Source organism: Myotis nattereri (assembly GCF_964212035.1).
Source record: "Myotis nattereri genome assembly, chromosome: 2".
NCBI classification, from domain to species: domain Eukaryota; kingdom Metazoa; phylum Chordata; class Mammalia; order Chiroptera; family Vespertilionidae; genus Myotis; species Myotis nattereri.
Genome location: NC_138076.1, coordinates 92842697 through 92870587, shown reverse-complemented (window position 1 = coordinate 92870587; position 27891 = coordinate 92842697). Strand labels below are relative to the sequence as shown.

General features: G+C 42.8%; 1 protein-coding gene across 1 annotated transcript; it reads left to right on the top strand.

Annotated features, from left to right (window-relative positions):
* Positions 1-18251: 18251 nt before the first annotated feature.
* On the top strand, positions 18252-20997 carry LOC308513778 (neurotrophin receptor-interacting factor homolog; the record flags this gene model as incomplete). The annotated part of the gene is made up of 2 exons (XM_081083912.1): positions 18252-18346; positions 19803-20997. The coding sequence occupies 2 exons, from the start codon at positions 18252-18254 to the stop codon at positions 20995-20997; spliced, it is 1290 nt and encodes a 429-aa protein (XP_080940038.1).
* Between the last annotated feature and the right edge of the window lie 6894 nt (positions 20998-27891).

Here is a 27891-nt window from a genome sequence, read left to right as displayed (position 1 = left end):
TCTTTGTTATGTGTTAAGATTTTCAAAGTTTGTCTAAAAATATAACTCTAATTATTTATTTCTGGCTCCTTGTGAGCATGGGCTTTATTAACCTATTGAACTTTATGTTATTCAGATTATTTGAGCTTTAATTTATCATCTCTAAGTTAAAATGAGTATTACCTACTTTATAGCGTTGTCATGAGAATTAAATGATATAATACATGAAAAATAATTATTTCCCATTACACAGTAAGTTCTCAATAAAGAGTAGCTTTAAAATATTATCTAACAAATAAAATTTAAAATGAATAATTGGGTTACAATAATTTCTGCACATGTTTTCTTTCCCCACATGTGTGTATGCTCCGGGAGGATGGGCAGTGGCCTCCTTTGATAAGTTTTTCCCAACCTTCAACCCAGTCCTGGCATAGAGCAGTCTCTCCAGGAATACTGAGGGAATGAAATTCATCTAAATATCAACTTGCCATGCTCTCCATTGCATTGATAAATAGGAATTATCAATAGTTATTTATATTCAGTATTGATTTATTTTCCTTAAATACATTTAAAAAATTTAACTCTAATTTTAAAAATACTGTTTTTGTTTTACTCTTCTGTTTAAGAAATTGAAGTTGAAAGTCAATAAATTAGTGTTAAGAAGCTTAAGCCTGAAAAGAGTTAGCAGATAAATTACAATAGACTTTTCCAAGGAGAGATGAAATTGAGACAACTTGGGAGAATAACAGGAATTTGTTATTTGTTTTAGACTTGTTTCAAAAACAATGACCTATATAGTGTGGAGAGCTGGCTACAACTAAGAAAAAATTGCTACTCACATGTGAATATGTTGTGAGAATATTAATAACATCAGAGCCATTTATTTGCAAGATTCAGTTAAAGACACATTGGGTGTAAACATGTAGGTTTGCTCTATAAGGAATATATTTCCAACTTTTAAATTAATATGCCATTTCTCTCCTAAATATATATAAATAATTATGTGTAAGTAACTACTCCAAATGAATTTACAAACATTATCTGGTGCCACATCAATATTTGAAACGTATTTGGCTCAGATTTAAATGTTGCATGTGTGTGCTTAAAGAGAACTTTAATTATATAATAGGATTATATTGATGTTAGTCTAACAAATCTTTCAAACACCCAATATGTGCTATAAATAGTACAAAGATCTAAAGATATGACACCAAAGAGTAAGAGGAGAAGTGCTAAGATGCTAGAATAAAAGATTGGGGCCAGATTGTGTAATGCTATGCTTTTGAATTTGGAACATATTTTATCTTATAGAACAAGATTGGAAAATATATTTACCTTGAATAAAAAGTAGTGTAAGTATTTGTTACTTGGATATCTGTGATGGAAGTGGTTCTCAGACTGAAAGCAGCTATAGTGGACAAGAAGGCCCTGGGAGTAGATGACCACTCACATGTTGAGTATTTATCATACTTGTCTTATAGTCAAAGGTAGCTACTGGAGGTTTCTGACAAAGGAAGTGACCTCATCAGTCTGTGGTTAAGAAAAAACTGTCAACAAGGAGAATGAATCAGAAAAGGAACAATTAACACATTTGCTTTCACCTCATAGGTAACTCTTTTCTAGATGTAGGAGAAACTATCTTTGCAGTCCCTCCTGGCCACTCATCTTCTCAATTTGGGAGGAGGCAAGATGATCTTAATCCTAGGACAGGTCATGTGCTCTGCCTACCCATGTAGGAGTGCAGGCTTTTCATTTACTTGTTCTGTAGGAATTAAGCAGAAACTAATTTGTTTCACATTTCAGAATCAAGACTGCCTTCTTTTTTTTTTTTTTTTTAAATCCTCGCCTGATACTTTTAGAGAGGGGGAAAGGAGGGAAGAGAAACATCGATCTGAGAGAGAAACATCAATTGGTTGCCTCCTGCAAAGTCCCAATCAGGACTGAGGATCAAACCCACAACCCAGGTATGTCCCAACTGGGAGTCAAACATGCGGATTTTCAATGTACAGAATGGCACTCCCGCCAACCGAACCACACAACCAGGGCAAGACTGCATTTTTAATGAGACATTTTCTGAATCTCAAGCTGAGTATCATCCAGATAAATATTATAAATCTATTAAAGAAAGTGAATTCCTATAGCTTGGCCCAAGGTAGCCTTCAGAATCTGCTGATATCTGAGTACATTTATCCAAACTCAGAAATATTTCTCTGAAAGAGAAATAGCAGCTAATAGTGCAGTATGTCAATCAGAGTTCCAGCAGGGAACAGATGGCACTCTCAAACTAAGTGAGCAAGGAGTATTAATAAAAGAGTGATTTACAAAGGTGTGAAAATATTTAAAGACACATACACAGGATGTTGAAAGACCTTGGGGCTAAAACAGCAAAAGGTGATGGTGGTTGTTAAGCTCTTTATTAGTCCCAGGTCTGAAGGGAAATGTGCCAGTTCCAAACCTCAGCAGTAGATAGCTATAGTGAGAGGGACATTGGAGTAGAACTGTGGTATTTGATGGAAACATGTGGCAGAAAGGGAATTAAATGCAAAGCCTCCCTCTCCTCCCACTTGGGCTGAGAGCCAATTGATATGGCCTCAATAGATCAGCTGGCAGGGCACAGATTGGGACAGAGAAGGGTAAAGCATGGGTCTGGTGGGCAAAGAGAAAATAACCAGCTCACTGCAGTTTTTGATATGTGGTAATTCCACATACAATCCTATATAATAAAAGGCTAATATGCAAATTGACCGAATGGCAGAACAACTAGTCGCTATGATGTGCACTGACCACCAGGAGACAGACGCTCAACACAGGAGCTGTCCACTGGTGGTCAGTGTGCTCCCACAGGGGTAGCACCACTCAGCCAGAAGCTGAGCTCATGGCTGGTGAGCGCAGTGGTGGTGGCAGGAGCCTCTCTCGCCTCCACAGCAGTGCTAAGGATGTCCGACTGATAGCTTAGGCCCGCTTCCATAGTGGCTGCACCAGTCTGTCTTCTCACCAGCAATGTATTAGGGTTCCCTTTTCTCCACATCCTTGCCAGCACTTGTCATTTGTTGATGATAGCCATTCTGACAGGTGTGAGGTGATACCTCGTTGTCATTTAATTTGCATCTCTCTGATGATCAGTGACTTTGAGCATTTTTCCATATGTCTCTTGGTCATCTGTATGTCCACTTTAGAGAAGTGTCTATTTGGGTCCTTTGTCCATTTTTTTAGTTGGTTCATTTGTCTTCCTTTTATTAAGTTGTATGATTATTTTATATATTTTGAATATTAACCCTTTATCAGATATTTCATTGGCAAATATGTTCTCCCATACAGTGGACTCCCTTTTCATTAAACCACTTAAATTCTATGTATGACACTAATGCTAGTTGCTCTGAAAAACAGATGTAATATATCAGTTTCATAATTCCAACCCAAATTGTGTTATATAAGCCCGGTCTATTAAAGACAAAGCCTACATTCCTTAAGAAGATGGAAATTTGAAAAAAAAAATCAAAATGAAAAAGAAAGCTTTCATTTCTACTTTACATCTTGTCAGGTGACTTCTGTTATCTTCTTTAGGTTGAATGCTTGAACACAGGAAAGACAACTGCATTAAGAAAGAATTTTCCTATCACTGAGAAAATCTGCTTATTAAGTTTGTCAGAAGCTGCCCTGCCTTCCCGCCAAAATAACAGACTGGTGAAATCTATGACAGTGGGTCTAGTGGCTTATCAGGCTCTCATCTCTGAAGGTAGAGAGTACAAGTAAGGTCACAGGCAAAGGCATCGGTGGCCTCCTTTTAGTCTTGTCTTTCCAGATTAAGGCAGTTCAGTGTTTTGTGTTTTTGTTTTTTTTTAAAAGAAAACGTCTGGGGTGGAGGTAGAGAGTGAGGCTTAGGTGGGGATACAAGATAATAGGTCTGGTATACCTAGAGGCCAGGTATTCCTGATCACCAGCAAGGGTTGGGGAGGAGAAAGCCCATTTAGGCATACAGAGCTCCATGGTACCATCTCCTTTCTACCAAAATATTTTCTAAATGCTTAAACAAAAGCCTGGCAAATCCCCACAGATCAATTCTTCCCTCTGGGGTTTTTCAAAATCAGTTCTACCCCGTGGATCACATGGGCTATAGGATATATTGTCTCTGCCTGCAGAGAGCACTGGCCACCAGGCCTCGTCCTGCAATGCCTGTCTGTACTTCTGAGTTCTGACCGTTATTACTTAGCGCTGCTGTCAGCATTAGCTTTTGTTTAAGTTCAAGTATGGAAATATCTTCCCTATATTCCCTGTTTTCCTTCCTTAACCCACAGCACACTACCCCGTGGAAGAAAGCCTTCGTATAATTAGACTAAATGCTGCTTCAGAATGGTCTCTGTGCCAGGGTGTGGCTGGCATCCAGCAGCATGGAAGTAGAATGCAACCTTTTACTTATATAATCATTGTGTCTAAAAACATCAGACACCCCTTACTGTATTGGTGACACACAGACTCTTGGGAGACGAATAATCATACTAACACTCATTTGGGGATGAAGCAATAGAGAACAATGAGTAAAAACTGATTCCAAAATATAAAAATTAATAGCACAAACTTCAACAGATGTTTTCATTGTAAACTGAGGTTTTTGTTCCCTGATCAATTATTCCTCTGCCCTTTTAGTTTTTATTTTTATTTTTTTAAGCCCAAGAGTTTGCTTTAATTCATACCTTCTACTTATCAGGCTGCTACATGGGGACATTCATACTCCATGTAGCTCTCATTAAGGGATCTGCCTGCCTCTACAGAGGACGTTCCTAGTATCAGTACATCCAGATCTTCGGCAGGTGGAAGAGTTGTGAGTCCACATTGTTCTGGTAAAGATGATTCCCCTACACTTTACAATAATAAACCCACTTTCACATTATGTAATTTAGATTTCCAGGTTACAAGCAGTCATTTCTCCATTACAAATTTAGGATACTGTTAGTCGCAATTTGGTCCTTTAAAATAAATGGCAAAATAAAAGCAAGAACGACTCAATTGGACTGAAAGACGAAGTACATAACTTGACTTCTTTTCCTATTTACTACCAGCATGTTTCTCCCCCTTTCCTTTAGATTGCATGTTTAGACACTGACATAAATATAAGTGTCTCATATTTTGGGACTAGAGTTATTTTTATAATTGCACATGAAGCCCTGAATTGGAATATCTTAGCAGTAGTTAGAGGTTAACAAGATAAAGGGACGTGCCTATCAATGTCTTTGAAGAAGGGCTGCATTATGCAGTGGAGGGCCAAGGGTGAGGTTGTGTGAAGCTCCTACCCATCCTCTTCAAAAATTCCAGACACAGCAAATAAAGCTCCAGGTTGTCTGGAGCCAGCATATCTGCAACCTGCGGGCAGAAGCTCATTCGTGTCATGGAGTGAAGGATGCTCAACCCTGGAAGACACTTTATAGATCATAGAGGCCAACTTCCCTAATTTACAATCTAAGGTAGTGGTTCTCAACCTGTGGGTCGCGACGCCTTTGGCGGTCGAACGGCCCTTTCACAGGGGTCGCCTAAGACCATCCTGCATATCAGATATTTACATTACGATTCATAACAGTGGCAACATTACAGTTATGAAGCAGCAACGAAAATAATTTTATTGTTGGGTCACAACATGAGGAACTGTATTTAAAGGGCCAGAAGGTTGAGAACCACTGTGTTTGAAGTTAACACTGGTTTTGAACAAGAATATTGTCAAGTACTGTATACATTGTGAATCATTTTCATATACATATATCACTTGTTTCTCCCCCAAATTTGAATGTAGATGCTGGTTCCATTTTGAAGTTGAGAAAATTGAGGCTCAGAAAGATTAAGTGGCTAGTTCTAAATCATAAAACTGCAAGTAATGGAGATCAGACTTGAACCTCCATTTTATAAATTCTTCGCTCTTTTCACAAGGCTGTGTGCCCTATCTGCAGTTAGAGCAGTGTGTACTCCAGCAAACATTTACTGCCTGCTTTCTAGGTGTCTGATATTGTACATAGCCTATAATCTGCATTCTCTCTGCATCTAAGCCATTAATAAAAGGGTGCTAATAAATGTGAATAAACTTTATATTTTGTTCTTTTTAATGTCATTAGGAAAATAAAAACAAAATCTTGGATTTTTAATTTTTTTTGTCTTCATTTTCCTGTGCAAGTAAGAATTCCCATTTTGGCTTATCTCATGAAGGTGGTACCATAGTACCTGACAAAGATAATCATAAAATCTCCTGGGAGATACCTGGAAGGGTACCTAATCTAACTTTGTCATTTTTAAGATATTAGAAAATTAACACCAGGAACTTCGAGTACATTTTTCAAGGCCACATGTCTACTTAGATGTTGAGCCAGGACTGGAAATTAAAATGTCTGATCAGTTTATTTCTTTCAGAAGAATAGTTTTTAGCCAAGTGTAGTAGTTTGATTATTTCATATGAATACTTCTTTTCCCCAGACAGATTTTTAAAAAGGACAGGATTAAAAGAGTCACTTTTGGATTGAGATATATGTAAATTCCTGATGCAAACATACAACAAAAAGATTAACAATTAAGCACATTAATCTGAAAGAAGAGGAGAAAAACTAGGAGCATTCCTGTTCTCAGTTATATTTTTCCTCCCTAATCAAAACCATGTGAAAAGCTAGAAAAGAATCAAGAGCCCAGTATGATTGCCAAAGATGAAGGGAAAGCAGAAAAAGAAAGATGAGGGAACAGTGAAGCAGAGACCAGTATTATTTCCAACACTTTAGCACACAGTCCCACTTCCAATTCTTCATAAGATAAGAATATTTTGCTCACATTGGGCTAATTTATGCTGCACAGGAAAGCCTTAGCTGTGCTTACAGCTCACCACTTCCTGTGGGAGTCAGAGAAACAGGCTCAAGACCTTCATTTCTTAAACCAAAATGCTTCCAAGTCAGAAGAAAAACCTCACTGTTGGTCCTGCCTTTTGGTGGAAGGAGTCCACAGTCAACTCCTAGCAATCATCAAGAAAATGTCCATTTATCAGGTATCTTTTTTCGTGTGTGTGTGTATGTAAGAAAGCCTAACTTTCTTGTGGCTTACTGAATTCCAATTAATTACTATTCATGCAAGTTAATTATTTATAGTTGTAAATTTTGTTTTGCCATGACAACACAAACAATTTTAGGCACAGAAAAAGCCCTGCTAACCACTTGGAGCTGATCTCCATTCTGTCTCTCCATTACCATAGCTCCTTTACAGAAACTTGCATTCAGGGCACAGAGAAAGGGAAAGTTTGCTGAGAGGCTGCCTCCTGAAATTCACTCCATATATTTTCATTGTTAGATCAACTTAGATGGGGCGAAATAGTGAAGTCATCTAAATGATATGGTCTCGTTTAATTTGTTTTAAAACAAAGTTCAAAAACATTTCATCCATGATTATCTTCCAAATTCTTCACAATAGCCCTTTGACTTACTCTTCCTTCTTCCTACTTCCCTTCTTCACTGATTACTCATACACTATTAATAAGACCCCATAGTTTTTTCATAGGTGCCACCTCAACCAACCACCTGTTAAGAAATTATCTCATTCTAGTCTTCCTCTTGGTATCCCAGCAGGTCTGACATGAGACTGGGGAAGAAAGTATAGCTGGCTCATCTGTTAACACCTTCTACTCCCTGATATTCTGGTCTGGCTCTTCTTTAAAGATTATTTTCTATGGGTTCCTTCCCCTTATCCCAGTCTGAATCTACTCACGTGAAAATCACTGCTCTAGTGGGAAGGTTTTTTGAATCAACTGAGAATGCTCAGGGTCTTTTGGTTTTCCAACAACAAGGGAACTCACCCTAGAGTTCCAGGTTGGCACTACCAGTATAGGAAGTAAAATTCTAACTTCTCGTTCAGAGAATGAGCCTCATGACATAAAATGACATGCCCAGCATCTATACAGTTAATGAAAAGTGCAAAACCAAAAAGACTCAGATATGAGTTTCAACTCAGTTTTCTTTCCATCTTCTAAGGGCTTACAGAGCTGAGTTACAGGGAGCATAGGGTCATACTGGAGAACTTCCTGCTCAAAACACTTAGTCCTGCCATCACCAGTTTGGTTCAGTGGATAGAACATTGGCCTTGGACTGAAGGGTCCCAGGTTTGGTTGCTGGTCAAAGACATGTACCTTGGTTGTGGGCACATCCCCAGTAGGGGTGTGCAGGAAGCAGCTGATCAATGTTTCTCTCTCATTGATGTTTCTAACTCTCTCTCTCTCCCCCTTTCTCTCTGTAAAAAATCAATAAAATATATTTAAAAACAAAACAAACAAAATAAACACTTAGTCCTTTGGGTTTTGATTATAGTAGAAGGAATTATTTATTTTTATTAGGAAATCTGAAGGAATAGAAGACCCAGACACTCTGGGTGGGAACTGTACAATTACACAGAACTCCATGGAGGGCACACAGGAAAAAATAGTAATGTAACCAAAAATTTAAGAAATAAAATGAACCTAAAGATCTTTATAGATATCCAATTCTTAGATAGTCTAAAGATACTCTTGGTCAGTATTTCTACATTTTAAACCCATTTTCTCACATAATTTTTTTTAAAAAATCATTATAATTTCACTTCTCATATTTGGAATCATGAAAATATGCACCTTTACAGATTCTTATGTGTCCCCAGATACATAGGTACTCCTCCTCCCCATAATCACTAAGAATTTCTGTAGCACAATCTCATAGATAAAGAATGGCAAGAAATGACCTGGCTGAGATTCTATAGCTGTTTATATGCCTGCCCAAGATAAGAACATATGTCTCTTACCTTCTAGGCAAGAACTTTACCATCTATAATATTCTGTGTGCCTAGAATTTAAGTGTATCAAAATGTGAGATGTTGCCCAGTCTTTGTGACTCAGTGAGTGTTAACCCATCAACCAAGAGTGTTACCTGTTGCATTTCCAGTCAGGGTACATTCCCGGTTTGCACGCTCAATCCCAAGTAGGGGGCATGCAGGAGACTGCCAACTGATGGATGATTTTCTCTTATCATTGATGTTTCTATCTCTTCTTCTCCCTTCCTCTCTCTCTAAAATCAATAAAAACATTTTTTGAAAAGAATGTGAGATTTACTATTCTTCAAATTCCTTAAAGTGCTCAAAATATTTCATTGGGGAGAGTTATTCTAGGCATTTTCTGGGAAACAAGCACATGGTATATCCATCATCCAAGTGAGTCTTCAGAAACACTGATATTAGAAGCAGAAAATAGAGCCCCAGCCAAAGCCTCAATCTGCCTCTGAACAAAAGGGAAGGAAGTAAATGAAGATAAGAGTTATAGAAAAGAAAGCACCGGTGACCATTCAGATTTACATAGTAAATATTAATGAATGCATATCTCAAAGCAGTGTAAGGCCCAATTCCAATATTTAAAATTTTAAGCATAAAATTAATCAGCCAAGTGAAATGAGAATTTTTAAATGCTTGTAAGTGCCCCAGGAATCTTTAGAAATTTAAGCAACACTCTATAATTAATACACATGGGATTTTATTTCTTTTTAAAGAAAGAAAACGTACAGCTGTACTGTGGACTCACAAAGAAAGATAGAGAATTTCATCTTGAAAGATATATAATGATCTCTTCCTGAGAATATCAAAGAAGGTAGACTCATCCTATAGCAATTCTGATAACTGCAAGGGACAGGAAAGGACAGTAGTCCCTGGAAGGAATGTGTGTGTGGAAAGATTATTGAAACTTACAAGGCTTTAATAAAAGGATTGGAGAAAAAGAAACACAGGAGGTCCATTAGTAAGACATAGGAAGGATAGATTTAATGATGAACATGACATTATTGAGATAATAAACTGCATCATTAAATTTATCTTTTAGAATGAAGAAAAAAATATATCCCCAGGAATCTTTTTGTGGGAAAAAGGGAGTAGAAATAACAATCTTGAAAAAAATTGGCCACTATTCAACAGCAAATTTTAAAACAAAATAACTTTAAAAGTAAGCAAAACTAATCTATGGTGAGAAGTTAGAAAATGAATAACCTTGGAGGGAAGGGATGGGGGGCTTCCAGAATGCTGGTGATATTCTATCTTTACACCTGTGTGAGATTCAGGAGGAGGGTTCTTTATGAAAATTCATTGAGCTGTACACTGTGATGCATGCACTTTAATTATGTGTTACACAGGAGCAAAAAGTCCAAATGAAAATGAAATAAAATGAGTTTTTTAAAAATCTAAATATTAAAATTATAATGATGTGTAAACCAGAATCAAAGATGGAATAGTAAGGTGATGGAATTAAAAAGAAGCACATAGATATTTTAAACACTTATTAGAGAGCTGAAGATGAAAGGAAGAGCAATCAATCAGAATACAATCACCTTTTACTTTTGCAACCAAAATATTTTTGTACCAACTTCCAGACAAGATGGTAGAGTAGGTAAATATTATGCTTTCCTCCTCCCATGACCACATCAAAATTACAACTAAACTATAGAACAATAACCCTGGAGAACCATCTGAAGACTATCTGAATGGAAATCCTGTAACTAAGGATATAAAGAAGCCATGTGGAGACTGACAGGAGAGGCAAAGACATGAAATGCATTAGTCCCATAGCCACATGTGACAACTCAGAAGCCTGAGGCCTGGAACTGGTGGCAATTATCCTTGGTTAATAATATGGGCTCTCACAAGTGCCTCCAGGACCAGCACAGGCAGCTAGCAACCATGGATCACTTTGTAGAAACTACCAAGTGACCCAAAACTAGACACAGGCAGTGAATGACCTTGACATGCACCAGAGCCCTTCACAAGAGGCCCTAGACACAAAATGCCTGATAGCTGGCTTCAGACTACACCATAGTCCTATTTGAAAAGCTCCACAAACAGAAAAGGTGGCCTAAGTAGGCATTAGAGTTCTGGTGGGGCAAATGCTGTTCTGTTGGAACAGATACCACACAGCAACTCATCAACCTGTGTTTGTGGCCAGTCCTCACAGCCAGTTGGCTTAGGGTCAACCCCACTCACTGAAGTGCCAACAGTAATCAAGGCTCCATTACAGTAGGAGGGCACACACAACTCACACACAGACACACCTGGAGTACCTGACTCAGGAGGTTAGTGAGACTGTGACACTAGGACTACTTCTACATAAGGCCATCCTGACAAGACTGGGAGATGTAGCAGATCTACCTAACACACAGAAACAAACAGAGAGAAACAACCAACATGAAAACAAAAACAAATAAACAACAAAAAAATCAATAAACATGTTCCAAATTAAAGAATGGGACAAAACTGCAGAAAAAAGAACTAAACAAAATGGAAGAAGGCAGTCTACCACATACATAGTTCAAAACACTGGTTAAAATGATGCTCAATGAAAGTAGGGGAAGAATAAAAGATTTCAGATAGAACTTAAAGAGATAATAAGTACAAAAAGAGATAGAGAAACCATAAAAAAGAACCAGTCAGAAATGAAGAAAACAATAACTAAAATAAAGAATACACTAGAAGTCACACTTAGATTATATAAAACAGAGCATCAAAACAGTGATTTGGAAGAAAAGGTAGTAGAAAACACTTAGAATATAAATAAAGTGACTAAAACGACTGCGGATAGTTTCATGCACCGCTGGCACAACATCTAGAGTACCAATATTTGCATCATAAGGGTATTAGAAGGAGGAGAGAAAGAGCAAGGGATTGAAAACATATTTGCAATAATGACAGAAAACTTCCCTTACTTGATGAAGGAAATAGACGTAGAAGTCCAGGAAGCACAGTAGATTCTAAATAAGATGAACCCAAATAGGCTCACACTAAGATACATCATAATTATAATGCCAAATGTTAAAAACAAAGCTGACTTAGCAATACTTATATCAGAAAATGTAGACTTTATAACAAAAATTATAACAACCCTGAAAACAATTATGCATTCAATTTAAAAATATCTAAATATACAAAGCAAATATTCACAAACATAAAAAGACATATCAACAATATTAATGTAATTGTAGGGGACTTTAAGACCACTTTGACATCGATAGGTAGATCATCTAGACAGAAAAAAAGGAAGCAATGGTTTTAAATAATACAGTAGACTAGAAGGATTCAATTGATATATTTAAAGTATCTTACCCTAAAGCACCAGAGTATACTTTTTCAAGTGCACATGAAACATTTTATAGGAGAGGCTATGTTAGGCCACAAAAAAATCTTAAGATATTTAAAAAGATTAGAATCATATTAAACATCTTTTCCAATCACAATGGTATGAAATTAGAAATCAACCACAGAAGAAAACTGGAAAACACAAAAACACATAGAGGCTAAATAACATGCTACTAAATAATAAATGAATTAACAAGATCAAGGGTGAAATCAAAAGATACCTTGAGACAAATGAAAATGAAAACAAAATAACACAAAATCTACTCAATGCAGCCAAAGCAACTAGAAGAGAGAAATTCATGGAAATACAGGCCTATATCAAGAAATAAGAAATAGCTCAAATAAACAATTAACCTTACACCGGAAGGAACTAAAAAACAACAAGGCACAAATTGTATAGATGGAAGAAAATAACAATGATTAGAGTGGAAAAAAAATTGAGTCTAAAGAAAACAGTAGAAAAGATTGATGAAGCCAAGAGCTAGTTTATTGAAAAGATAAGCAAAACCTTGAAGCAGACTTGTCAGAAAAAAAAAAGAGAGAGGATCCTACTAAATAAAATCAGAAATGAAAAAGGATAAGTGACAACTTACATCACATAAATACAAAGGATTATAAGAAAACTAGTAGTCCGGTGCATGAAATTCATGCACTGGGGTAGGGGGGGAAAGGGGCCCTTCAGTCTGGCCTTCACCCTCTCCCATCTGAGACCCCTCAGGGAATGTCCAACTACCTGTTTGTGCCCACACTTTTAACAGATAACAGCTCCATTGTTGTTTCTTTCTTATGCTTAAAACCATTGGAATTAGTAGGTATTCAAAGTGTGTATACATTTTGGGGGGACACCTGTATATCTCTAGTCATCGGTGAAAGAAACCAACAGCAGATTTGGAACCCCCAGACAGGGAACCTCGCTCACTTCCAACATGTCTCCCCACTTCACTTTCCACCTTCATGGGCAGCAGGAGAATCAATGTTTTCTCTCATTAATTCGGAAAAGCATGTCCTGTCACCTGCTGCCTGGCAGGAGTGCGCTAGGCCCCAAGCAAGTGAGGCTGAGTCAGGGCAGCCTTCGCTCACGGGTGCTGGCACCCAAAGTGCACATTCCTCCTCTACAGTCGCCCCGACTATCCCACTGTTTCACTGAGAGGATGGAATTCCTCTCCACCTCTGGGTTCTTGATCTTGAATGCTGACCGAAGGCACCTCAGCGAGGGCCGCCCGCGCCAACCAGTTGTGTCTGTTCGCATCTGCTCCCGCCTCAGCACCTGCATTAACCCCCCAGAGGTGATCTCGTAGCTGCACTGGCCTCCGTGGGAACAGGGCATCACCACTCCGTCCTCTCACTGTCATCTCACAGGCGCCCACCCTCAGCACCCAGAACATCCAGACCAGCCGTGGGCAAACTACGGCCTGCGGGCCGGATCCGGCCCGTTTGAAATGAATAAAACTAAAAAAAAAAAAGACCGTACCCTTTTATGTAGTGATGTTTACTTTGAATTTATATTAGTTCACACAAACACTCCATCCATGCTTTTGTTCCGGCCCTCTGGTCCAGTTTAAGAACCCATTGTGGCCCTCGAGTCAGAAAGTTTGCCCACCCCTGATCCAGACACTCTCCAAAGGATGTGAGCGCATCAGAGGGGATGTGTGCACATCCTGTGGGGGAGTTAGGCATGCTGGGTTGATGGAAGTGTGGTGGAGAGGCAGGGGAAACTTGTGCATGTCTTGGTTTGCAACTGTTGCAGGCGTGGGAGGGTGACAGTGTGCTGGGGGATGTTCACACGCGAGGGGGAGATGTGCAGATCTGCAAACCCCCATGGTGCGGCCAGGAGGACGTCAGTCTGGCCTGCCACGGTGGCTGTCCCTGTGATCCTGCACCTTCTGGGCCAGGAGGCGGAACTTGCGCAGCCACTCCTGGGCACTGATGGCCTGCAGGCACTACTTCAGCTCAGCCTGCAGGATCCGCTTGGCGCACTCACAGCTGTCACCACAGCCATGTGGGGAGTACAGGCCACCCTCCACTGGCCTGCCTCCCCTGTCCAGAGGCTCTCTGTGCTGCTCACCTGCCCAGAGTGACTGGGACTGGGTGGAAGCCAGGCGTCCTGCCCTGCCCAACCCCGGCCGATCCACCCCAGTGCGAGCTGCCACCCTGCCAGGAAGGGTCATAGATCCGGGTCCTGGGACCGTGGACAGCCTCAAGCACTGCCCCCCGCCCGGCAGGGTCACAGATCCGTGTCTTGGTCCTGTGGATAGCCTCAAGCGCTGCCCCCCACCCGCCAGGTGACAGATCTGAGTCCCAGACCGCGGACAGCCTCAAGCACTGCCCCCCGCCCTGCAGGGTCACAGATCCAGGTCCCGGGACCGTGGACAGCCTCAAGCACTGCCCCCCCACCCGGCAGGGTCACAGATCCACTCCGGGACTGTGGATAGCCTTGCCCGCTGCTGCCCACCTTCAGTATGCAAATTAGCCGCCATCTTGTTGCTTCTGGGTGGGGGTCTTCACTGGGGTGCCTGACCAATCTGGGTGAGGGGCTGAGGGCCGTTTTTAGGCTGCCTGCACCCCCTTCAGGGTGGGGGTACCCACTGGGGTGCCTGGCCAGCCTGGATGAGGGGATGATGGCTGTTTGCAGCTGGTCACACCCCCTTCAGGGTGGGCGTACCCACTGGGGTGCCTGGCCAGTCTGGGTGAGGGGCTGAGGGCCGTTTTCAGGCTGGTGGGTGACTGAAGCTCCCAACTTCTCCTTTTTTTCTTTTTCTTTTTTTATTCTGGGATTTATTTACCTTCTATGGCTGTCACTGGAGCTGAGAGCTGGCTTTAGCTCTGAGGCCCGGCTCCAGCACTGAGGCCTCGGCTGCTGAAAGCAGGGATCTGGGTTTGTTTGGATTCTTTAATTGAAACACTGTTGCGATCCTGTTGGCTGAAGCCTGGCTGGCCGAAAGAGGTTTCTGGGGTTTGTTTAGGTTCTATAATTGCAACATTGTTTCTTAGAGTGCAAGCTCAGAGTCAGGCAGCGGCAGGCAGGGAACCTTGGCTTCCTCCGTCACTGGAGCAAGCAAGCCTCCTGTTCGCTTCAGCTGCCTGACTGCCGGCCGCCATCTTGGTTGGCAGTTAATTTGCATATCGCCCTGATTAGCCAATGGGAAGAATGTAGGAGCTACAGTTAATTACCATGTTTGTCTATTATTATATAGGATATGGTGAACAATTATGTGCCAACTAACTGAACAATCTGGAAGAAATGGATAAATCCCTAGAACATACAATCTTCCAAGAATGAGCCAAGAAAAAACAGAAAATCTGAACAGAGCAATAAATACTGATGAAGTCAAAGTAGTGATTCCCAAACTCTCAACAAACAGAAGTCCTGGACCAGATAGCTTTCCAAGTGAATTTTACTAAATATTTAAACAAGAATTAACACATATCTTAAACTATTCCAAAAAATTCAAGAGGATGGAAGGCACCCATTCATATTATAAGGCCAGCATTACCCTGATTTCAAATACAGATAAATACATTACAAAAGAAAATTATAGGCTAATATTCCTAATGAACATAGATGCGAAATTATCAACAAAATATTAGCAAATTGAATTTTGCAATACATACATCAAAAAGATCATATACCATGACTAAGTGGGATTTATTTCTGGAATGCATGGTTGGCTCAATATGTACATATCAATTATTATGATACACTACATAAACTAAATAAAGAATAAAAATTGTAGAATCATATTAATAAATGCAGGGAAGGCATTAGGCAATATTCAGCATTTATCCTATATAATAAAAGCATAATATGCAAATTGACTGAAAGGTCAACCATCTGGGACCACGCTATGAAACCCTCTGGTGTCAGGTCAGCCAAGGTGGGCGCGATGTGATTGGTCGGGGACCTGACCATCGCCCCATGATTGACCCGCAGAAGGAGGCCCAGGCCACCGACTGGAGGGCTGTGGCAGGTGGGTGGAGCCTCCTTCTGCAAGGGAAGCCTGGGTCCTGGGTGCCAGAGGGAACCTGGTGCCAGCAGCCAAGGGAAAGATGGCCTATTTGTACACAAATTTCATGCATTGGGCCTCTAATTTATGATAAAAACTCTACAGGTAAGTGGCAATAGATGGAACATACCTCAACATAATAAAGACCATATATAATAAACTCACAGTTAATATCATACTCATTAACAAGAAGTTAACATTTTTTCCTTAAGATTAGAAATAAGACAAGGATGTGCACTCTTACCACTTTTATTCAACATAGTACTGAAAGCCCTAGTCACAGCAATCACACAAGAAAAAGAAAGAAAAGATACCCAAATTGAAAAGAAAGAAGTAAACTGTCATTATTTGAAGATGACATAGAGAATGCTAAGGGTCCACCAAAAATTATTATAACTAATAAATGAATTTAGTAAAGTAGCAGGATACAACATTAATATTCAGAAATCAGTTGTATTTTTATATACCAATAACAAAGTATCAAAAAGAGAAATTTAATAAAACTATGCCATTTATAATTGCATTAAAATAAAATACCTAGGAATAAATTTAACCAAAGAGATAAAAGACCTCTACTTACAAAATTATGACAGTGAAAGAAGAAATTGAAAAATATACAAATAAATGTAAACATATACTATGTTTATGAATAGAAAGAATTAACATCATTAAAATTTTCATACTACTTAAAGCAATCTATAGATTCAGTACAATACCTATAAAATACCAATGGCATTTTTCACAGCGCTACAACAAATAATTCTAAAATTTATGTGGAACCACAAAAGATCCCAAATAACTAAGGATATCTTGAGAAAGAAGAACAAAGTTAGAAGTAACATGTTACCTAATATTAAAGTATTAGAGGTCCGGTGCACGGATTTGTGCACCAATAGAGTCCCTAGGCCTGGCCTGTGCCCTCTCGCAATCCGGGACCCCTTGGGGGATGTCAGAGATCTGGTTTTGGCTCAATCCCCATAGGCCAGGCCAAGGGATCCCACTGGTATGCATATAAGATCTTTGATTAATCTCTTCCCGTCCTCCCCCTTCCCCACTTCTCTCTGAGATTCATCAGACTGTTCCATGATTCCATGCCTATGGTTTCCGCTCCTGCATTGAGCGTCTGCCCCCTGGTGGTCAGTGCACATCATAGCTACTGGCCGGTTGGCCAGTTGGCCAGTTGGTGGGTTGGCCGGTCACTTAGGCTTTCATATGTATAGATACTATAAGACTATAGTAATAAGAATAGTATGGTACTGGCATTAAAACAGGGAACAAAATAGAAAGCCCAGAAATAAACCCACAACTATAAGATCAATTCATCTGTGACAAAGGAGACAAGAATTCACAATGGTATAAAGACACTCTCTTTAATATATGGTGCTGAATAAAATGAAAAGATACATGCAAAAAAATGAAGCCAGACCACTTTCTCATATTATATACAAGAATAAACTAAAAATGGATTAAAGACTTAAATGTAAGCCCCTAAACCATAAAATTCCTAGAAAAAAATACAAACAGTAAAGTCTCTGACATTGCTCTCTCTCTATGTATATGTCTCCTCAAGCAAGAAAAACAAAAGAAAAATAAACTAATGGGACTATATCAAACTGCAAAATTTTGTACAGCAAAGGGAACCATCAAGAAAATAAAAAGACAATCTACTGATTTGAAGAAGATATTTACCAATGATACATCTGATAATGGGTTAATTTCCAAAATACATTAGGAACTCATGCAACTTAACACTAAAAAGATAATCTCATTTAAAAAAATGGGCAGAGGACCTGAATAAAAATTTCTCCAAAGAAGACATACAGATGGCCAATAGACATATGAGAAGATGCTCAACATCTAGAGAAATGAAAATTAAAAATCACAATGCAATATCACCTCACACCTGTCAGAATGGCTATCATCAATAAATCCACAAACAAGTGTTGGTGAGGATGTAGAGAAAAGAGAACTCTCATGCACTGTTTGTGTGATTGCATATTGGTGCAACCACTATGAAAAACAGTATTAAAATTCCTCAAAAAACTAAAAATACCTTTTGACTAAGCAAATCCACTTCTGTGTATCTATTTGAAGAAATTCAAAACACTAATTTAATAAGACATGCATCTCTATGTTCATTGGATCATTATTTACAATACTCAAGATATGGGATCGACCAAGATGTCCATGAGAGATGTTTGGATAAAGAAGACATGGTATGATAACATACTCTAAATCGCTAATCATCCGAGAGATGCAAATCAAAACAACAATGAGTTACCATCTCACACCTGTCAGAATGGCTATCATCAACAAATCAACAAATGACAAATGCTGGTGAGGATGCAGAGAAATAGGAACCCTCGTGCACTGTTGGTGGGAATGCAGACTAGTGCAGCCACTGTGGAGAACAGTATGGAGTTTCCTCAACAAACTAAAAATGGAACTCCTATTTGACCCAGTGATCCTGCTTCTAGGAATATATTCCCAGAAAACAGAAACACCATTCAGAAAGGATATATGCACCCCTATGTTCATAGCAGCACAATTTACAAAGCTAAGATTTGTAAACAGTCTAAGTGCCCATCAGCATATGAGTGGATTAAAAAACTGTGGTACATCTACACAATGGAATACTAAGCCACTATAAAAAAGGAGAAACTACCATTTGCCACAGCATGGATGGAACTGGAGAGCATTATGCTAAGCAAAATAAGCCAGTCAGAGAAAGATAAATATCACATGATGTCACTCATTTGTGGAATATAATGATCATTATAAACTGATGAACAAAAATAGATACAGAGATAAAGCAGCATGGAACAAACTGTCAGTGGGAAGGCAGGGGAGGGGTGTGGAGGTGGGGGTGAGAGATCAACCAAAGGACTTGTATGCATGCATATAAGCATAACCAATGGACACAGACACTAGGGGAGTGAGGGCATGTTCTGGGGGGTGGAGTGGCCAGGGGCAGGGAGTCCAATGGGGGAAAAAGGAGACATATATAATCTACACTAATAAAAGAGAAAAATGGTAATTGGCGTCCGACCGATACCCTTTTCATTGGCTAATCAGCAAGATATGCAAATTAACTGCCAACTAAGATGGCAGTTAACAGCCAACAAAGATGGCGGCTAAATTACATATTGCAGGCAGGATGGTACAACGCCATCCGAGAGTGGGTTGGGGGTGTGAGTGCCAGCAGTCGCCGGAGACCCGATCCAGCAGGCAGACCTGGATGCGAGCCGGCGGGGTGGCTGTGGCGTCCGCCCGCACTCACGCCCTCAACCCACGAGAGCCGGTTGAGGGCGTGAGTGCCGGGACCTGATCCCGCCCGGAGGCAGGCCGGCGGGGCGGCTGCGATGTCCTCCCGCAGTCACGACCCCAATTGGGGGCCTGAGTGCCGGCAGTCCCCTGGGACTGATCCCGCTGGCAGACCCGGACGTGGGCAGAGGTGTCAGGCCTGGGCAAGGGGCCGATCCTGTGATTGGAGGGTGATGGGGGTCAACGCCTGAGGGCTCCCAGTATGTGAGAGGGGGCAGGCTGGGCTGAGGGACACCCCCCACCACCACCACCCAGTGCACGAATTTCGTGCACCTGGCCCCTAGTACTATATATAATACTTTAAACAATAAAATAAACTACGTCCGGGACTCGGCCCTTTCCCGCCAGCCGCGTAGGAGAGGAAGGCAAGGCCTCCGGGCTTCCGATGGCCTGGTTGCATAGACTGGTGGCTTTTGAAGATGTGAGCCTGGGTTTTGACCCAGAAGAGTGGGAACTGCTGGACCCTGAGCAGAAATCCCTGTACAGACAGGTGGTGCTGGAGAACTACAGGAACCTGGCCTCCGTGGAATATCAGCTTTCCAAGTCAGAGGTGGTGTCTCGGTTAGAGGAGGAGGAAGAGCTCTGGTTGGTGGAGAGAGGAGTTCCTCAAGACACCTTTTCAGGGCGTCCTGAGACTCCGCGGGACCCTTCACCGGACCCTCCGTTGGACCTCCTTCCCGCCGGGGCGCCGCTGACGCAGATCGAGGTGGTGGAGGTCCTCTCCCTAAACGAGGAGGCAGCGCGCTCCCAGAACGCCCACATCTGGGCCCTCTACTCTGGAGAGGAGGGCCTGAGCCCTGAGGGCCTCGGGGAGCCCACGCCACCGCCGGGCAGCCACCCCGCCGACCCCGAGGCCGCACGACAGCGGTTCCGGGGGTTCCGCTTTGAGGAGGTGGCAGGGCCCCCAGAAGCCCAGGCCCAGCTCCAGGAGCTGTGCCGCCAGTGGCTGCGGCCCGAGGCGCACTCCAAGGAGCAGATGCTGGAGGCGCTGGTGCTGGAGCAGTTCCTGGGCGCGCTGCCAGCGAAGCTCCGGGTGTGGGTGGAGTCTCAGCACCCGCAGGACTGCCAGCAGGCGGTGGCCCTGGTGGAGGATGTGACCTGGGCATCGGAGGAGAAAGCTCTGCCTGCCCCGGGCTCCACCTGTCCTCCGGAGACCCCAGCTCAGCAGGAGGAGGAGGAGAAGGAGACCACCTGCCCAGCAGAGGTCCTGCCAGAGGAGCCAGTGACCTTCCTGGACGTGGCCCTGGACTTCAACAGGGACGAGTGGGAGCTGCTGGACCCCATGCAGAGGACCGAGTACCATGACGTGATGCTGGAGACCTTCCGACACCTGGTCTCCGTGGGCTGGGAGACTACACTGGAAGGGGAGCAGTTACCCCCAAAGTCAGCTCTTCCTGAGGCAGAACCAGCCCCCGACCTGAAAGTGGAAGAGCTCTCGGGGGCTGAGGCCCAATCCTCTACCTCAGGGGAGGCCCCGCAGCGGGGGGCCCTGGAAGTTGGGGCTGGCCCAGGAGGAAGCCCTCTCAGAGAAGCAGCAGCATGAAAGCCCCAAGTCCCCAGCAGACAGGGGTCTCGCCACAAGCCACGCCTCCCTCCGGAAAACTCTACCCCGGAAAAGCTTGCGCAGGCATAGCTCACGCAGGCATAGTTCACGCATTAGAAAGGCAGCGCGTGATTCCCAGGTAAAAACCCAGCAGAGTCGCCAAGGGAGCAGAGCCCGGGAAAGCAGGAGCACCCCGCAGGTCACGTTTATACAGATCCACAAGGGGAGCCAGGTGTTCCGCTGCAGCGCGTGTAGCAAACTGTTCCGGAACCCCAGGGGAGCTCTCTTGAGTTGAATGCCAGTACCACTAGATATCAATTACCAACATGATAGGTAAGAGAAAATTGGTTAGGAGCAAGCATCAAAAGCTTTAGTGGGGTAAGAGTGTAAACCAAACTACACTACAGTTAGAGACATTACTTAGCAGGAAGTGTCAAAACAAATAACCAGAGTCTATGTCTCTGTCTACCCAGTTACAAAACCCCCATATTGAGCAGTGAAAAAAAGTTTAGCAGAGTGAGCAGTAGCTCATCTTAGTATCCACATTTCAGTCTTGTTTCTAGGCCACATCTGTGAGTGAATCAGAAATCAGAATATTTTCCTCAATTGAGTTGATGTCTGGCTGAGTGCAGTAAGCTGAATAATGGCCCCACAAAAGTAACTATATCCTAGTCCTTGGAATAGGTGAATGTTACCTTATATAGCAAAAGGGACTTTGTAGTTGTGCTTAGCATAAGATGTATCATAATGGGAGATCCAGCAGGCCTTTAATATTACAATGGTCCTTATAAGAGGGAGTAAGAAAGTCAAAGGAAGAGTTAGGAAATATGATGACAGTAGTAACAAGAAGTTGAAACAATGTGAGAAGCTAGAAATGCAAGGAAAATAATTCTCTCCTAGATCCTCCAGGCCAAATCAGCCCCGTGGACACCTGGACTTTTGCCCGATGAAACTGACTTTGGACTTCTGATGTCTTGAATACAGGGAACTGAGATATGTTATTTCAAGCCACTAAATTTGTGCTATTTTTTAATGGCAGCATTAAAAAGCTAATATATTGAGTAAGACGATCAGTTTAATTAGACCTGATTTTCATTAGGATATGTCTTACAAGGGCATTTTATTAATACACAGATTTTTTTAGAATGATAGGCAGTTCCCAGCTAAGAGTTCCTTCTTTTTTACAGCAGTATAGTATTCGATTGTGTAGATGTACCACAGTTTTTTAATCTACTCATCTGTTCATGGGCACTTAGGCTGTTTCCAAATCTTAGCTATTATAAATTGTGCTGCTATGAACATAGGGGTATGTACAGTATATTCTTTCTGATTGGTATTTCTGATTTCTTATGATATATTCCTAGAAGTGGGATTACTGGGTCAAATGGGAGTTCCAATATCTTTACTGATGCATCTCCTAGGATAATGGAAACTAAGGAGGAAATAAACAAATGGAACTACATCAAAATAAAAGCTTCTGCACAGCAAAATAAACCATCAATAAAATAATAAGAGAGTGCATGGGAGAATGTATTTGCCAATGTTACATCCATTAACAGTTTAATCTCCAAAATTTATGGAAAACTCATGCAACTTAACAAAAGGAAGATAAACAATCCAATCAGAAAATGGGCAAAGGACCTAAATAGACACTTTTTGAAAGAGGACATATAGAAGGCCAAGAGACATATGAAAAAATGCTCAAAGTCACTAATCATCCAAGAGATGCAAATCAAAACAACAGTGAGGTGCTATCTCACACCTGTCAGAATGGCTATCATCAACAAATCAATAAATGATAAGCTTAACTTTTAAATCTAAGATGGTGCCCTTGGATTGTTATAGAAACCCACTCACTGGGCAGGTCCTGAAATTCATGTCTGGTAAGGCCCATAGGCCATCTTTGGAACAAACAAAAAAAAAAGAAAAGAAAAGAAAAAAGAAAAAGAAACTGATCGCATGGCTTAAGAAAGATTGTTACACTTGGAAACTGTGGAAGATTAAAATACTAAATCTAAAGTATAAGTCTTTTCTAAAAATATGTTTTTTATTGATTTTTTTAGAGAGAGAGGAAGAGAGAGGATTAGAGAGAGGAAAACATCATTAGTGACAGAGGAACATCATCCATTGGCTGCCTCCTGCATGCCCCCTAATGGGGATTGAGCCTGCAACCTGGGCATGTGTCTTTGACTGGAATAGAACCTGGGACCCTTCAGTCTGCAGGCCGATGCTCTATCCACTGAGCCAAAACAGCTAGGGCTAAAGTGTAATTTTTAACACACTTGTGTAAGAATTCTTTGACAATTGTCTTTTTGGTATGTGATTTGCTCCCCATCTTTACTGCAGCAACAAAAAATGTGAAAAAATATACTTTTAAAGAAAGAGATTGTCCATTAACAATTTATTCTCTCTCACCAGATCATACTCATTAAGGACAGACACTATAAATTATTGCTCTTTGGCTCCACAACAATTAGTCAGTGCCTGGTGAATAGTAGGTGGTAATAGGGGACATATCTTCCAAGTAAAAAAAGGAAAGAAAAGAAGGAAGAATGAACAAAAGGAGAAAGAGAAGCTCTTTTTACCAGTAAAGGTATTTTTCTGGAAACTGAGTGAATTGAGGGAGCCAGAGTAAATTTCATCAGGCAGTAGCTACATAATTTTAAAATTTATTTATAAAAAGTACTAGAGGCCCAGTGCATGGATTTGTGCAGTGGTGGGGGGCGTGGCCTGTGGGGGTCGCCCGCTGTGGGAGCAGCTGCTCATCCCAGTCAGCTGAGAGGCTGTGGACCTGCCTTCTGAGTGGCTGCTCCCGCTATGGGAGCACTGTTCATCCCGGTCAGCCAAGCAACACTCCTACTGTGGGAGTGCACTGACCATAAGGGGGAGGCTCCTGTGTTGAGCATATGCCCCCTGGTGGTCAGTGCACATCATAGCGACTGGTCGACAGGTTGTTCTGGTCATTCTGCTGTTTGGTCACTGGACTTTTATATAGAGAGAGACTAGAGGTCCAGTGCACAAAATTCGTGCATGGGGGGGTATCCCCTTAGCCCAGCCTGCACCCTCTCCAATCCGGGACCCCTTGGGGGATGTCCAACTGCTGGTTTAGGCCCTATCCTGGTCTAAACCTGCAGTCGGACATCCCTCTCACAATTCTGGCCTGCTGGCTCCTAATTACTCACCTCCTGCCTGCCTGGTCTCCCTAACTGCTTCCCCGCCCCCCCCCCACCCCCCACTGCCAGCCTGATCTCCCCTCACTCTCTCTGAGTGCTGGCCAGGTCAACCCCAATTGCCCCTTCCCTGCCAGTCTGTTCACTCCTAACTGCCCCCCCCTGCCAGCCTAGTTGCCCCTCACTGCCACTCCTGCTAGCCTAATCGCCCCCAAGTGCACCCCCTGCTGGCTTAGTCACCCCTAACTCCTCCCCCGCCAGCCTGGTTGCCTCTTACTGACCCCTAATGGCCTGGTCATCCCCAACTGCCCCCCTCCCGCTGGCCTGGTGGCCCCTCATAGACCCCCTGCTGGCCTGGTCGCCGCATGTAGCCTGCTGTTTAGTTGTTTGGTCGTCCCTCACTAATCCCCCTGCTGGCCTGGTGATAGGCAGCCATCTTGTGAGGGTGTGAAGGTTAATTTGCATATTACCTCTCTATTATATAGGATTGTGTGATATCTGAGAGTACTCTTTGTTATTCCATCTTCAGAAGAGAAAAAGTATAAGTCATATCTGACTAAAGTGGTTTAGGTACTGAAAGCCTAGGGCAGTGGTTGGCAAACTGTGGCCCCTTGAGTGTGGCTCTTCCACAAAATACCACATGTGGGCACGCACGTACAGTGAGATTGAAACTTCATGGCCACACTCAAGGGGTCAAAGAGCCGCATGTGGCTTGTGAGCCGCAGTTTGCCCACCACTGGCCTAGGGAGTTTAAATACTTTTGTTTATCATAATAAACTATCCATGTTAAATTTGTCAAATTAATATGGTTCTATAATTTCACAGCCCATATTTTAAAATACTATAATTCTTAAAAATTGAAATATTCAAAGTATAGCCCCTTTTCATGTAAGGAAACATTACTACATATCAATAACTTTATTTCCTTTTATTATATTTACTAGAGGCCTGGTGCACAAAAATTTGTGCACTGGTGGGGGGGTGTCCCTCAGCCCCACTTGTGCCCTCTCACAGTCTGGGACCACTCGGGAGATAACGACCTGCTGGCTTAGGCCTGCTCCCGGGTGGCAGAGGGCAGGCCCAATCCCTAGGTGCAGCCACTGGTCGGGCTCAGAGAAGGGCCGATTGGGGAGTTGGGGTGCTACCCCCTGTCATGCACAGAGCAGGGTGGATCGGGAGATTGCGATGCCACCCGTAGTCAAGCTCAGGGTAGGGCCAATTGCGGGGGGGGGGGGGGGGGAGAGGCGGCACCCTCTGTCACACTCAAGGCAGGGTCGATGGGGAGGTTGTGGTGCCACCCCCTGTCATGCACAGAGCAGGGCCAATCAGGGGGTTGGGGGCTGCCCCCTGTCACACACAGAGCAGGTCCCATCAGGGGGGTTGGAGCTCCGTACCCTGTCACACACAGAGCAGGGCGGATCAGGGGGTTGGGACACCGCCCCTGTCACCCACAGAGCAGGGCTGATCAGGGGGTTGGGGCACTCCCCCCTGTCACACTCAGGGAAGGGCCCATGGGGAGGTTGTGGCTCCACCCCTTCACACACAGAGCAGGGCCCATGGGGAGGTTGGGGCGCTGCACCCTGTCACACACAGAGCAGGGCCGATCAGGGGGTTGGTGCGCCTTCCCCTGTCAGGAACAGAGCAGGGCGGATAGGGAGGTTGTGGGCCTGCCCCCTGTCACACAGAGCCGCAAGGTGATCAGGGGGTTTGTGTGCTGCCCCCTGTCATGCTGCTCCAGGGGCCAGGAGGCCTCGCGGCTCCTCTGATCCCAGTGCTGGGAGGCCTCACGGCTCCGCTTGACACTGGGGCAGTGAGGCTTCACTGCTCAGCTGATCCTGGTGCTAGGAGGTCTAGCTGCTCCGCTGATCCCGGTGCCGGGAGTCCTTGCGGCTCTGCTGATCCCGGTGCTGGGAGGCGTATTACCCTTTTACTATATAGGATAGAGGCCTGGTGCAGGGGTGGGGGCAGGCTGGTTTGCCCTGAAGGGTGTCCTGGATCAGGATGGGGGGTCCCGCTTGGGTGCCTGGCCACCCTGGATGAGGGGATGATGGCTGTTTGCAGCTGGTCACACCCCCTTCAGGGTTGGCATCCCCACTGGGGTGCCTGGCCAGTTTGGGTGAGGGGCTGAGGGCCGTTTTCAGGCTGGCGGGTGACTGAAGCTCCCAACCTCTCCTTTTTTTCTTTTTTCTTTTTTCTGGGATTTATTTACCTTCTATGGCTGTCACTAGAACTGAGAGCCAGCTTTAGCTCTGAGGCTCAGTCAGCTCCAGCTCTGAGACCTTAGCTGCTGAAAGCAGGGATCTGGGTTTGTTTGGGTTCTATAATTGTAACACTGTTGCAACTCCAGCTCGGCCGGCTGGCTGAAAGCATGGGGTTTGTTTAACTTCTATAATTGCAACATTATTTCTTAGAGTGCAAGCTGAGAGCCCAGCAGTGGCAGGCGGGGGACCTTGGCTTCCTCCTTTACTGGAGCATGCAAGCCTCCTGTTCGCTTCAGCTGCCTGGCTGCCGGCCGCCATCTTGGTTGGCAGTTAATTTGCATATCACCCTGATTAGCCAATGGGAAGCGTGTCGGAGTATGGTTAATTACCATGTTTGTCTATTATTAGATAGGATAGTAGAGGCCCAGTGCACAAATTCGTGCACTAGGGGATCCCCTCGGCCTGGCCAGCAATTGGGGCCAATTGGGGCCATCTTACCCAGTCTTGATCAGGCTGATTGGGGCTGGCCGGCACGGGGGAGGGACTGTGGGAAGTTGGCCAGATGTGGGAGGTTGGCTGTGGGAGTGCACTGACCACCAGGGGGCAGCTCCTGTGTTGATCGTCTGCCCCCTGGTGGTTAGTGCACATCATAGCTACCGGCCAATCATCTGGTCTTCCAGTCATCTGGTCGTAATGGTCTTTTAGGCTTTTGTATATGTAGATTTGAATGTGATAATGTTCAGAGTAATTTCATGTTGATCAGCCTTCATCTCCACAATTCTGCTTTCTTACTACTCAGTTTTATTCTGAAAATAACATTATACACATTATATTTTCTGTCTATAATTTGTTTCTTTAATGGCATTCTTATGTTTATATTTTGAATAAGAATATTACCACATAAAAAATGACCTTTCAGGAAATGTAATTACATGAAAAAGATGATAATTTATTTCTTCTGGTCTGCATTAGTCAGCTAAAGGTTTAGGAAGTGATGTTTAAGGCATTGAAGTCAAGGGTTTTTATAGTTCAGTACATTGTTCTTTTCCAGAGTTTTTACTTGCTTACAGATCCATTCTTCCATTTTGCAAAGTACTTGCTATTGATTAAGAGAGGAGTTGGAAAAGGGAAAGTGGTTGCCTTAATGCCATTTATCCCCACTATTGTATCAGCAAATATCATATGACCTAAAAAAAAATAGTGTTTTTTCCCCCCAAAAAATTACTGTGGGTGGTTTTTCTTCAGTATCAATCTGCCAAGTAAGCTTACCACTGAGAGTAGATTGGAGAACAAAATTAAATAAGAAATGAAATAAAAATATCTTAAACTTGAATAACTAGGTTCATTTTTTGTGTGTGTAACTTTTGTAGTACAACTGAGCTAACTATACACAGACTTTAGGGAAGATCCCCATACATTGTACAACCATAAAAACATTGAATCATAAGAAAGACCCTTGTCAATATTTCTAGAAATTTATTAGAATCATAGTAAGATAATGCTTTAAAAGAAAAAAAAGTTTA